This window comes from Dysidea avara, chromosome 1 (genome assembly GCF_963678975.1).
Source record: "Dysidea avara chromosome 1, odDysAvar1.4, whole genome shotgun sequence".
NCBI classification, from domain to species: domain Eukaryota; kingdom Metazoa; phylum Porifera; class Demospongiae; order Dictyoceratida; family Dysideidae; genus Dysidea; species Dysidea avara.
Genome location: NC_089272.1, coordinates 59,957,634 through 59,970,014, shown reverse-complemented (window position 1 = coordinate 59,970,014; position 12,381 = coordinate 59,957,634). Strand labels below are relative to the sequence as shown.

General features: G+C 37.0%; 1 protein-coding gene and 1 long non-coding RNA gene across 5 annotated transcripts in view; one reads left to right on the top strand and one right to left on the bottom strand.

Moving 5' to 3' along the window:
• The window catches only part of LOC136239005 (cytochrome P450 4F6-like), a 71,018-nt gene that overhangs the window by 40,299 nt on the left and 18,338 nt on the right, over positions 1 to 12,381 (top strand). For 2 of the 3 annotated variants that reach the window (XM_066029755.1, XM_066029741.1), the window contains exons 2-10: positions 4,872 to 5,019; positions 5,087 to 5,131; positions 7,345 to 7,472; positions 7,530 to 7,654; positions 7,704 to 7,766; positions 8,219 to 8,348; positions 8,399 to 8,464; positions 8,525 to 8,612; positions 9,064 to 9,172. In XM_066029755.1, coding sequence (XP_065885827.1) covers positions 4,902 to 5,019; positions 5,087 to 5,131; positions 7,345 to 7,472; positions 7,530 to 7,654; positions 7,704 to 7,766; positions 8,219 to 8,348; positions 8,399 to 8,464; positions 8,525 to 8,612; positions 9,064 to 9,172 — 872 coding nt within the window. In that variant the 5' untranslated portion in view covers positions 4,872 to 4,901. The remainder of the gene's footprint in view (positions 1 to 4,871; positions 5,020 to 5,086; positions 5,132 to 7,344; positions 7,473 to 7,529; positions 7,655 to 7,703; positions 7,767 to 8,218; positions 8,349 to 8,398; positions 8,465 to 8,524; positions 8,613 to 9,063; positions 9,173 to 12,381) is intronic. The other variant, XM_066029748.1, reaches the window with a different exon arrangement.
• On the bottom strand, positions 9,491 to 10,629 carry LOC136239071 (uncharacterized). 2 transcript variants are annotated; one of them, XR_010693341.1, is made up of 5 exons: positions 10,477 to 10,629; positions 10,143 to 10,404; positions 9,954 to 10,081; positions 9,816 to 9,903; positions 9,491 to 9,757 (listed from the first exon to the last, which is right to left on the bottom strand). It is a non-coding gene; the product is annotated as an uncharacterized lncRNA (long non-coding RNA). The 2 variants fall into 2 exon arrangements; XR_010693340.1 differs by having other exon boundaries at positions 10,143 to 10,433; positions 10,477 to 10,628.

The following is a 12,381-nucleotide window of genomic DNA, read 5'->3' as shown; positions in this document are numbered from 1 at the left end:
TGAATTGAGTAGTTATCATGCATGCATGATAATCTTTTCATTTGTAGCTACCAATTAAGCGTTTAGATATACCTAGCTATATACCATAATGCATCAGCTCCTCTTAGCCATGCTCTAATCAGCTAAATTTGTGAGGCAGAAACATGTATAGCTAAGTAGTAGTGGTTTTGAATGTCACAATTATTCAGGTAGTATGCATGCTCCTTAGCCTATATTGATGTAGCATTATACATAAGACCAATAGCATAATGCAGTGAAGGGTACTAGTAGCTATTAGCTTGTCCACTGGCAATCCTTAGCAAAGTGCAACCGTATTTGCATTTATGGGCTTTCTGAATTTACTGTTGTGATAGTCAACTTATTTCGAGATCTGCCAGGTTGTATAGCCATCTTATGATTGTACAAATTTTGTGTTGATCTGGTATACAGGCAGTGCCTTTATTAATAATACTAATACTATTATGAAGACTGATCTATAGCTAGCTACAAATGCCAGCACCATAACCCATAGCATGGGGGTTTGGTAATTTACAGTCTCATAAGGCAGCTATTCACCCACTTTTGCCTATGAATGCAAAATTTGTATCAGTTACCTTCTGATATGACCCCAAGACTACATTTTGCTAAATGGCTATGTTGGTAGCTACACATTATACTGAAGCTGATAGTTAAAATATAAAAACCACACTAATCACCTTTTATAGCATAGTGGAAAACACTGATCTTCATAGTCCAATTAATTTTTTTCTTCTTTGTTAAGTATTTGCCAATTGTGAATGGATTTTGGCAAAATAATCCATATTACAAAATTAGAAGTTTTGAGACAAACATTTTTAAACAATTCAAGTTAGCATAACTTGCCAAGGACAGCAAGCATGTATTTGAAATTTACATAAGAGATGCATCAATCTAATTACCTTTCAGACCACTTTCAGTAGTTGTGGCTACTTGTAGAGTTTCCCACCAAATAAGAGAAAACAGTTGGATGAGCAAAGTAGTATCATGAGTGCTCACAAACAGGTGGAGGGTGCAGTTGGCAAGAAATAGACTTTAAAATGGAGACAGGCCACTATTGAAGTACAGACATGAGATTTACAGGGCTGTGCTAGCTTCTTAGTGGCTGATATGTAGCAAACTCAACAGAGAAAACATTAACCCAACAATGTCAGGCCATTCACCAGTAGGCTGCTGATTCTTGCCAAGCCAGGTCCTTCACAAGGCCAGAACTACTATTGGAGCTCACCACACCACCCAAAAATGATATCTCTTAAACCAGCCTTGAGTAGTTTGAGTAATCCTGAAGGTCTAAACTATAGTAATATGATAGTGTAGCTATCTACTGGTGGTGTTAGTTTGATTTTTCCTGATGTGCGACTTGGATCAGATTTGTAAAATCTGGTCACAATTAGTGTCCAGGTGTTGTTAGTAAAATTATTACTTATTACTCATTGCTTTCAGCCAAAGTAACACGCATGACTCAGCAACTATCGACTACTACTTATTATCAACCAAAACGCTTAATCTATCGACTAAACTAATAAAACTTTTCCGGAAAATCCATTAATAACTAAACACTCGTGTAGATTTGCTGATATAGGTGCTTGATGCCAAAACGATCTCACGGATATCATAGAGCCTGAAACGATGCTGCTAGGCAAGGGTTGAATACACTACTGATTTTAGTGAGTCCTTGAGCAGGCCTTCTCACAATTACACAGAGAGTAGTTCGCCTAAGAAACATAAGCAGTGAGACAAAACCTCTACAGTTGATGTGCCATGAAAGCTGTAAAGTTTGGTGAACTAAAGGTGAATCATGCTCTAAAGGAGTTTGGTGCGTCTCCAACCACCTTGAAAGATAGCCAGTATTTTGATCACTGCTTGCAAAATGAGGCATCGGAAAACTAAGTAAAAGTTTTTTTGTATTGTAAAACAAATTGTGCAGAAAAAGAAACCTGATAGAAATATGGAAGACTTTGGGGAGGATGGTAACAAAGGTTTCATGAGAAGGCACACTGAAATGTCATTGTGTTGCTCTGATTTACTATATCCAATTGTAGATCAAATGCTGTAACAAAGGATTTCCTTGACTACTACTACTACTCAATGTTGAAGGAAACTTTAGAGAAAAACTGCTTGATGAATATGAGCACGTGCATTTACAATATGGTCGAGACAGGAATGCAGCAAGCAACTTAAGAGGATTGCTCCCAAGGGATAAAAGAAAGTTTATGGCCCATCATGTGGTAATAAAACACTGTGCAAATGCTGCAGGAAATATGTTGCCATCTATGGTAATATTTAAAGGAGAGTGCTTCAATTATAACTGATAAAGGAGAGGTGCCAGACACTCTGTCGCCAAATGGCTGCATTGACCAGGATTTCTGTTCATTCAGTATACCAACAGCATGACCAGTGATACTCTTCCTATATGAGCACTCTTCCCATTACAATCCCAAAGCCATTGCATGGAGTAGCTGCTGAAGAGAAGATTATCACCATTATTTTTGTCTATCACTACACACAACTCATGCAGCCCAACCACTCGATGTAAGTATTCTGTCCCTCTTAACAGCATTAGGCACAGGTGTGTCATGATTACATGAGTAACACGAAATTTCAGTTTTATAATTTTACTCTTTAGCTAAGCTTGGTTTCAAACAATTTAATCCAGCAACAATTATATCCATGCAAAAACAGCCAAGCTATATAAAATGGATGCAGCCTTCAAAAGTCTAGGTGAAAAGAGTTGTAACGTCATTGCATCCATTTGGTGGCACCTTTGATATTGCAACTCCTTTCAACGTGGCTTTTGAAGGCAGCACTATTATCACTGCAACCATTTCATGGTTGCTACTTTAAATTTCACAACTCTTTTAACCAGGCTTTTCCATAAGCAGTTTACATAACCTGTAAATGTGGCAACAAGTTGGCCTTTTAATGCAGATAATCATCCATAGCACTATGACTGTTCATCGGATTTGCACAAAACTTGGTATGTGGTTTTGCTGCAATATGTGTACATTCTAAAAAGTGCACCAAAGCTCAAGAAAACTGAGCTACGTATTTGATTTTATAATGGTTTTTGTAAAGTGTGCGAAAAGAAAAACCTAAGCCCCTCTCCCGAGCCCCCTAAACTAAGTCAAATTCTGAGAGTTCTCATTTTGTGGTTGCAGTAGGCAATCTAGCTCAAATTGGTATGTGGGATGCTGAAGATGGGGAGTGTTTGTAGTACAAAAATGATTTCAATTTGAGAAGGAAGCATGAAGCTATGTATGCAAGAAAATTGTATTTTTGTTTCTTCCTGTAAGTATATTTCAAGGTGTTCGACACCAACTGGAATCCAACTTGGAATCTCAAAATGGAATCTGAAACTCTGATAAAATGGAATCTGAAAAACTGGAATCTTGACAAATGTTCATAGGTCCGATTATTCCCATACATTTCTTGTAAATTATGCTGTATATTATCTTGTGTGCTGTGTTGAAATCAGTTTAGTCTCGTGAGCACTTCAGCATGCCTCGCAAGTGATCCAATTAGTGATCCAATCCTATAACATTTGTGACCATCTTGGCAAAAAAACCTGCCTAGTTCACAATATCATACATTATGAGAAAACCAAAATTAAATGTATAATCAGCTATGCATACTACAAAAAAATATGTAAGTTTTAATCAAGCCATTACTCAAAGAAGCAAGACTCAAATTGATTAAACCTATATACTATCTTATTTGCCTGCGTATGAAGCCTTTGAGCATTGTAATTTTGTTTCCAAAGCCCAAACGGTATGTGTGTCACATGCGTTTCTTTATAATGCAGTAAATGCAAAAAGGTTGTCATCAGTTCTTACATGCGTAAGGTATGTACAAGGCTAAAGCCATACCTTGGTTGATTTGCTAGTTCATGGTAAACATTTTAAGCCAAATTCAAACTCTGTACAAGGGCAAATCTAGGATTACCAAAGGGTAAGGGGAGGGAGGGTGCTATGTAGCTGGACTCTCTATGGGGTGACTTGTACTAGTCTCACACAGCCAGACCACTTTTTCTTCTTTTGTGTCTGTGCAAGACTAAATTTGTACCATAGCCACATGAGCACTCTTCCTACATAGCTGAACTCTTTACAGGGTGACTTGTACCATAAGGCTTTATACTATAAAGCATTATGCCACAGATGCTTAAAGTTATCACTAAGTATGGGTTATTTAAAAGCAAGTGGTGAACAATTACTTTATAGGCTAATATAATAGTTATGCATAATATACAAATAAGTTAGCTCTAATAACCTTTAAGGTGATGTTTCTTCCTGTGGAGCATAAGATTAGTAGGAGATGATATTTCACATTTGCTATTCAATGGAGCAATCATAAACTATCATCTATACATATCACATAACAGAGGATTGTGTAGTATGCACTCAAGTGCACAAGTGTACTAAACTAACTGCCTAAATATTTTGCGGGAGAAATGTTTCACTGATTACAAGGTATTTTTTTTTGGGGGGGGGGGGGGGTGTTAATTAACAGTGTAAATTTTATCTGTGAAATATTTGGACCGCCATATAGTCTAATACATTTGCAAATCTGTGAATATTTTACTATTAGCTACACTGCTCAACCTCTAAGTATTGCCCCTCGAATAATTTAGGTATTGCCATAACATTATTCCTACTGGTCATATATTACAGTATCCTCTAAGTGCATTGAATGATGGCTTAAAGTCAGGAGTTGACCATTGGTAATTATATTGAAGTAATTAAAGTTATAACTTGTGATCACTCCTACTTTTCAGTAGTGCTAGTTACTTACTTCAGTGGTGCTAGTGTATTTATGCATACAACTGCTACTGAACCACATGAATTGCTATATTCTGACAGCTTGATCACTCCTGGAAATCATTGCAATACATGCTGGAAAACCACAAGAAATATCCTAACTGGTGTGTGTACTGGATTGGACCATTAATTCCTTGGGTGTTTACAGCTAATGTTAAGATTATGAGTACACTATTGCAACAGTCAGGAGGTATTTATTAATGTGGCACTTTAGAGATAGCTATACATAATCTTATCCTTCATATTAAATTACATAGAAGCACCAAAACCACGAACCTATTCATTTATGAGCAAATGGACTGGTAGGTTGATACAATGTGAATAGAGCTATGTTTTTCATAGCCTGTCATGTAGCTATATATGCATACTGCTGTTGTCATTATACTATAAAAGTGCTTTCTGTTACTCCTAATCATACATTGATAATATCTTAGAAACCTTTCAAAATTAATTTTTGAAAACCAAGTTTTTTTAAACTAAGCATGCCTAGTTTATTGAAATTGTTATTACAAAAGTGTGTATGTGTGTGTGTGTGTGTGTGTACATGTGTGTGTACATGTGTGTGTACATGTGTGTGTACATGTGTGTGTGTGTACATGTGTGTGTGTGTGTACTTATCTGCCTATATCTATCTACCTATGTTTGTCCGTATGCACCCACATGAGCAAAATCTTTAAATGGTAAAAGCAGCTTGCACGTAAGAAGTAAAAGTGAAATGAAATCTGTATTAAACTTCCACACAAGTAAACTTTACTCTGAGGTGGTTTCTTTTTAGCAGTCTGAAATACGGGTGTGGCGACCTTCTTCAGACTTTGAGAAATACCTTCCCATTGAGTTTTACAGGCACTTAACAACTGCATGAAAAAACAACAGTAGCCTGTTGAAGGAGGTGTCTCCCCTACAAACGCAAACAAAAATGAAGAGCAGCTTTGAGGCTTTGTTGAGAGAATTTGTGAAAAAACTAAGCAGTCTGCAACTTCCTTGAAATCTTGTACGCCATATTTGAAATCTCAAGAAATCCTGAAATTCTTAGCATTTTTGTTAAAAGTAATTTGTTTAAAAAAGCGTTTCCTTAGCAGTCCGTAGTAACATGATTAAAGAATTATGAAACTTTCGTTACAAAATCCAAAATACATATGTGACCATCTCAGCGAAAACCCATCTAGTTTGCACAACCTCCAATTTTTTTTTTAATTTCTCAGCATTATCTATGTTGTCCAAGGAATGGTTCACCAAAGTTTCAGCCTTCTGTGGTTAGTAGTTTTGGAATTACAACGCTACAAAGTAGGAAGAACAAGGAAATTGATTTGTACAGTGACTATACTAAAAATAAACTACAGGCGCTTGCATTCACAGCCATAACTTCCGTTTGGATTAGTCTACAAAGTTGGAATTTGGCTTACAATGTTCACTATGAATTGGCAGATCAACCAAGGTATAGTTTTAGCCCTACAGTCACTTGTGCATAGGTGTATGAAAATGGTTTTTTGAAGAAACGGCGATAATTTTGTTTACGTATACCGCATCGTAAACAAACGCACGTGACATGCAAACCATTGGGATATAGAAATAATACAAAGATTTTCACACTTCCCATGAGTAGGCGAATAAGATGGTGTATAGCTGTAATCGATTTGAGTCTTCCTTCTCCGAGTACTGGCCTGATAAAAACTAGCACGTTATTTTTAAATTTCAATTTTCTCAATACGTATGCTTGTGCAAACTAGACGGGTTTTCGCTGAGACAGTCACATATATTATTATGTATTATTAGAAAACCAAAAACCTATTGGCCAAAATAATAACATAGTAATACAAAGTTCCAGATGTGTTACCTTGCTGCATGGTGCCTGGTTTATAGAAGTAGCACAACATCATGTTTATAACCCAAATGTTACATTTTGTAGCTACATAGCTAGAGTAAATGCACCAAGTTACTCAATTTAACTAGTATGTATATACACCAGCCTTATTGCAACTTAATCTTTAGTAGTAGCACAATATTTGTGACCGGATTTGCGAAAAGGTACCTTTTCCACACATTTGACATACCAGCAAACAAAATGATGTAACACTTGACTCCTTATACTGATTAACTTGCTCTTAGGATCAAAATGTAGCCAGATAATGTAGCTACATTCATTGAAAATGTCAAGCAATTATATGCCATGATAAAATAGTTGTGAAGCTTTACAGTTCAAAAAATGGGTCAAATTTTGTGTGTGAAAAAGGTACCTTTTCGCAAATCCGGTCACATTTTACCATTAATTTTTGTATGACTAAAAAATTCCAACAGTAAACGTATAGCTAGAAAGATCTGTGTTAAAATATTTGAGAAGACAAACCAAAACCTGTTGTAAAAATAAATATAAAACAAAGTTTATACAGTAGGTGTATTTTTAACAAAATGTTTGATATCAACAAAACTGTCAGAAGTACAAAAAGATTCTATGTAAAATGCTGTATGACTAGCTAGTTGACAGGATAATATGCTGTAATCTATTGCTATACAATAGGAACAGGTCTGGTGCTTAGTAGTGGTGGTAAATGGAAAAGACACCGTAAAATGCTCACTCCAGCATTTCATTTTGACATGCTCAAACAGTACATACCAGTGTACAATGAAGTGTCCCACAAACTGCTGGTAAGTCAACATGCTGTGTACTATTACTGTATGAGTGTACTGGGATGGTATGTATAGGACATATGGGGTGAATATGCTGATAGAGGAGAGTCAATAGAGATCACTAAATACTTAGTGTCATATACACTGGATGTGTTGTTGAGGTGTGTCTACTCCACTAATAGTAACTGTCTAGAGAACAAGTGAGTTAATGTGTTAAGTTAGTGACATTCGTATTATTTGTTCTTCCAGGGATATGACTCCATTTCTAAAAGGAAACAGAGAACTAGCACGGCTTTTTATAAAACGGATATAGTATGTTAATTGTAATCATGCTTGTACAGTATACGTATGTTATTTGTAGTGTGTATCAAGTAATGTTTTACATGTGTCAACAACTTACCTTGTGTAAACGAAAGCATTATGAAAATTCTTGTGTCCATCCCCATCCCATATATAAAAATGCACTGTTTGCATAGAATAAAGGCTAAGCATGTATACTATATAATATATGTGCACTTACTAAATGTCCTATATAGTATGCATGGGTTACATATTTGTACCCTGTGTTTCTCAGAGATAAAGTATGTTACCTAGTAATGGTAAATAACAGGATTTGCACTTTTCCTTAATGTCAACTTCTAACCTGTGCTGCAATTTCTTTAACATTACCAACTTTACTTTGAAACAAAATTATATATGTGCTCCTTGTTGGCTTCAAAATTACTAATACACGCATTCAGGACATTTCATTTTCTTGGTCACAGTAATCCACTCCTCATCTATGACTGGATATACTTCAAAACTGCTGATGGTCGCAAGTTCCTCCACCATTGTGAAGTTGTTCAAAAATATTCAGAAGATGTGATACTAGAGAGAAGAGAAGAGCTGTTGAAGGTCATTAGTACATCTTCTATTAATACAATATCATGTTATGATTTGTATAGACTTCATCTGGATTACGACAAAAAAGAAAGTATCAAGATCTTCTCGATATTCTGCTTTCTACAAGGGTAAAAATAGCATCATACATACAGTGTAACAAACCTTATACCATATGTAAATATTGTAAGGATGAGAATGGAGAGGGGTTGACAGATACAGAGATCAGAGAGGAAACAGTCACCTTCATGACAGCAGGTCATGACACTAATGCATCAGGTATGTTGTAGTGTATATTGAACAAATAGAAAAATCTATAACTTTGTGGGAAGTATACCCTTTGTCATTAAGCACTGCTCTCAAAGTGCCTATATTCTTCATGTTTAGTACCATCAGGTACATTGTAGTGTACGTATAATTAAGTGTCTGTGAACAAATAGAAAAATGTATGACTTTGACTGCATTGAAAATTGGATACCCTTTGTCATTAGGCACTGTTCACCAAGCACATAATTATTCTTAATGCTTAGTACAATCCCTTCTCTCCGTGATGTATTCAGCTGGACAGGTAAGTACGCAATCAAATTGGTGCATTCAGTGCAACATTCAAATAGTCAAATTATTTATACCAATTAGTTTGGTAGTTTTATGGGCATGGCCTACTTGGGTACAGAGCCTTAACATAAATTAGTTGAGTTCTGAAAATATCAGTGTGGTGTGTTAATTTCAGCACTAGGATGGACCCTGTACTGTCTGGCTATGTACAAGGAACACCAGGAGCTGTGTAGGGAAGAGATCAGAGAGGTGTTAACTGGAAGGGACACTGATGACATAATATGGTGAGCTATTGATTAAGACATTGTTATTAATGCATTCACTGGGCGAAAAGTTCCATGTCCGCTTGTAGGTAATGAGTATAAAATGCGCATGAAATTTGTCATTTCAGCCACATTTCATACTCAGAACATTAGTAGATTTCAGTAAAGTTTCATACAGAGGATAGAGAAAGATTTACTGCACCTAGAATGGTGCTGGAAATGAGGCAGTGAAGAAATGTACATTTTAACACTGTGAAATGCATACAGGATGTAAAAAATCCTGTAGCTGAAATCAACATTTTCTATATTGTACATCTGCTTTATACTGCGCTAGTAATATAGCTAGCAATGTCTCGCTCCTGTGTTGTATTTACTACCCACAATACGTATTTCATTAATAAGTAAAAAAGCACATCATTTGTACAGCAACTATAATTTTCAGTTCACAAATTGAAGTTCTTGACACCTTCAGGATTCTTTTTTTCTGAGGGATGTTACATCACTAAAATTAATGTGGATTTGCTCTTTTACTTCTGTCCGCTGAGTGCAGCTTTCTTCTCATAATCTGTTTCATCACTAGTTACATATAGTTCTTATAGGTAGCATCTGTAAAAATGTTGTTACAATAAAAATATTGCTATGGCAATTTTTGTCTGTGACAAACCTTGAATTAATGTATACTATTCCTTGTACAGTGTCATTCATAGCTTTCACAAGATCCAGCCATGATCACAGGTTTCTCCACTGCCTAACTTCAATAGACCACAAAATACTCATTTCCAAGAACTATAGCAGAACTTACTATGTGATTTCATCTACAGTACTACCACAAGACATCATCAGCAGTCCAAGTTTTGAAAGCATCAGCAACTACTTTGTAACTTCCTTTGACAACTTTACGTAGCTAGGTGATGTTGATGGCAGATCCCACTGCCATGCAATGATAGATAACAGATTAATAACGAATAATGAATTAGCCACATCTTCTTACCTCACAATTGCTACAAATGCAGCTCTATGTCTTTCTGCAAAGTTCCCTATGTCAGGGTAGCTTGCACTTGCAGTCATCTATAAAGTAGACTTAACCAATTCACTGTGAGGTAGTTGAATCCCCCAGTTGTCTCTCGATCCAGGGGGTATTATCCTCTACTCCTTTTGCCAGCAAGCAATATACGATTTTGTAGCTGCCAAATGCGTGTAGCACTGTAGCTAGCTACTGTAGCAAAGGTATACAATTGTGGCGTCGCTAGAAACTGGTGGAAAAGGATGGAAGAGGCGATATCTACGAACGATCATAAATGCTGTGACAGTCTTTATAGCTATACCTGTAGGTAAGTCTGCCATGGAGCACAAGCACTGTTCTAGTTCTGGATGACAACAAGCTGCACCATTGCTAGAGCCTCGTTATTAACTGCGACTAGAACAATCGGAAGAAACATGCAGCGAAGGTGATTGTGTGCAATCTGTGCATGCATGCATGCTGTTGGTATAATATAGATATACGAGCATGATAGAGCAGTGACCTCATCGGCATGCGCGGCCGGTGGATGCACTGTGGCTAATTAGATTGTCCACACTGATTAGTAAACATATTCATGTACTTGAATGCATTCCTGTCAACTTCTTATCAGCCTTAGCCTACACTAACAGAGCAAAGCCCAACACACACACACACACACACACATACAAACACACACACAAAAGACAATACCTTCAGCTACCACTTGCTTACCTGACTGCATCTGTGTGCTAGCTACTCATGTAGGCTGGTGCTAAGAGTCATCGTAAGCATAATTCTTCGAGGGCAGGACTAGTATTATAAGTAACACACAGAAAGGTGTACCATACAGTATCTCATGTGAATGTGTGGGCATGGCAGCCCAATTAAGTATCACCTGTACCTTCACCCACTACATATGTTATATCAGAGCTATGGATGGTCTGCCTCCCCAGTTGTCACCAGGTTGCCACTTAACACCTGGGTAACTGGAACGGGCATCAAACCTGGCTGAAACCTTCTCTCTCTCTCTCTCTCTCTCTCTCTCTCTCTCGCTCGCTCGCTCGCTCACTCGCTCGCACGCACGCACGCACGCACGCACGCACACACACACACAAGCACACACACAGACACACGCACACACACAAACACACACACACTAGCAGCTACTACACAACATTAAATTTTTCCATGTATCAAAGCAATGATTGTGCCTACCAAAGGTAATGGATTTGATAGTGACAGACTGTTAGCAGCTACAGATTTTTTTGTGATTTATAATGTCTGTGCTTGCATGCATGCATGAGTTAAAAGCAATAACAAAGTATTAGTCCTTTCAAACTATTGGCACACAGACTAACAGCTGTTACTTCAAGCCACTAAAATGAATATAACTATTAACACTAATGAAATAATGTGTTGTGGTGGATTCCCATGCAGTATGCAAATTTGTAGAATTTTTTTGCGCTACACATCACTGCCTGCTTCGAAGAGCTTTTGCTCAATATGCTTCACACATCACTGTGGCAATTATGGTGAACACTTGGTACTTTTAAGTTAGTTTTAATATATAAAAAGCTAGCTACCACCATTAGCAGGACACATGTGCATACTGCATTCCATCTTAAGAGCCTCTGTGATTGAAACTTACTTTGCTACATGCTTACTGCATGTTCCTGACATGTAGATTTGTATTGTAGTGTACACAATAGTTGCTAACAAGTGACTAGAAATTCATTTACAACAGAACAAAGTAATGTTATAGTTTAATATGTATTCAACCAAAAGCATTTAAAAGTAGGGCTACCAAAAAGTCACCATTTAAGAAAGGTCCCTATTTAACAACTGGGTAAACCGGAGCAATGTGAGTAAACTTTCTTGCTCAAGGAAGCAACAACAGCAACTGAGTATCAACCCTGGCTAAAACCTTACAATTACCAAACTTTGATTGTGCCTACTAAAATTCATGCATTTGATAGTGACAGACCGTTAGCAGCTATAGAAGTTTTTTTGTGATTCAAAATGTCTATAGGCCATGCTTACATGAATGAATAGCAAAGTATATAAGTCCCTTCCAAGCATTGGCGACACAAAGACACTAACAGCTGTTACTTCAAGCCACTAAATGGATATAACCACTAATGAAATAACGCGCTGTGGTGGATGCCTAGTATGGAAATTCATAGAGTAGATTACTAAGCTACATTTCACTGCCTGCTTTGAAGAGCAATGT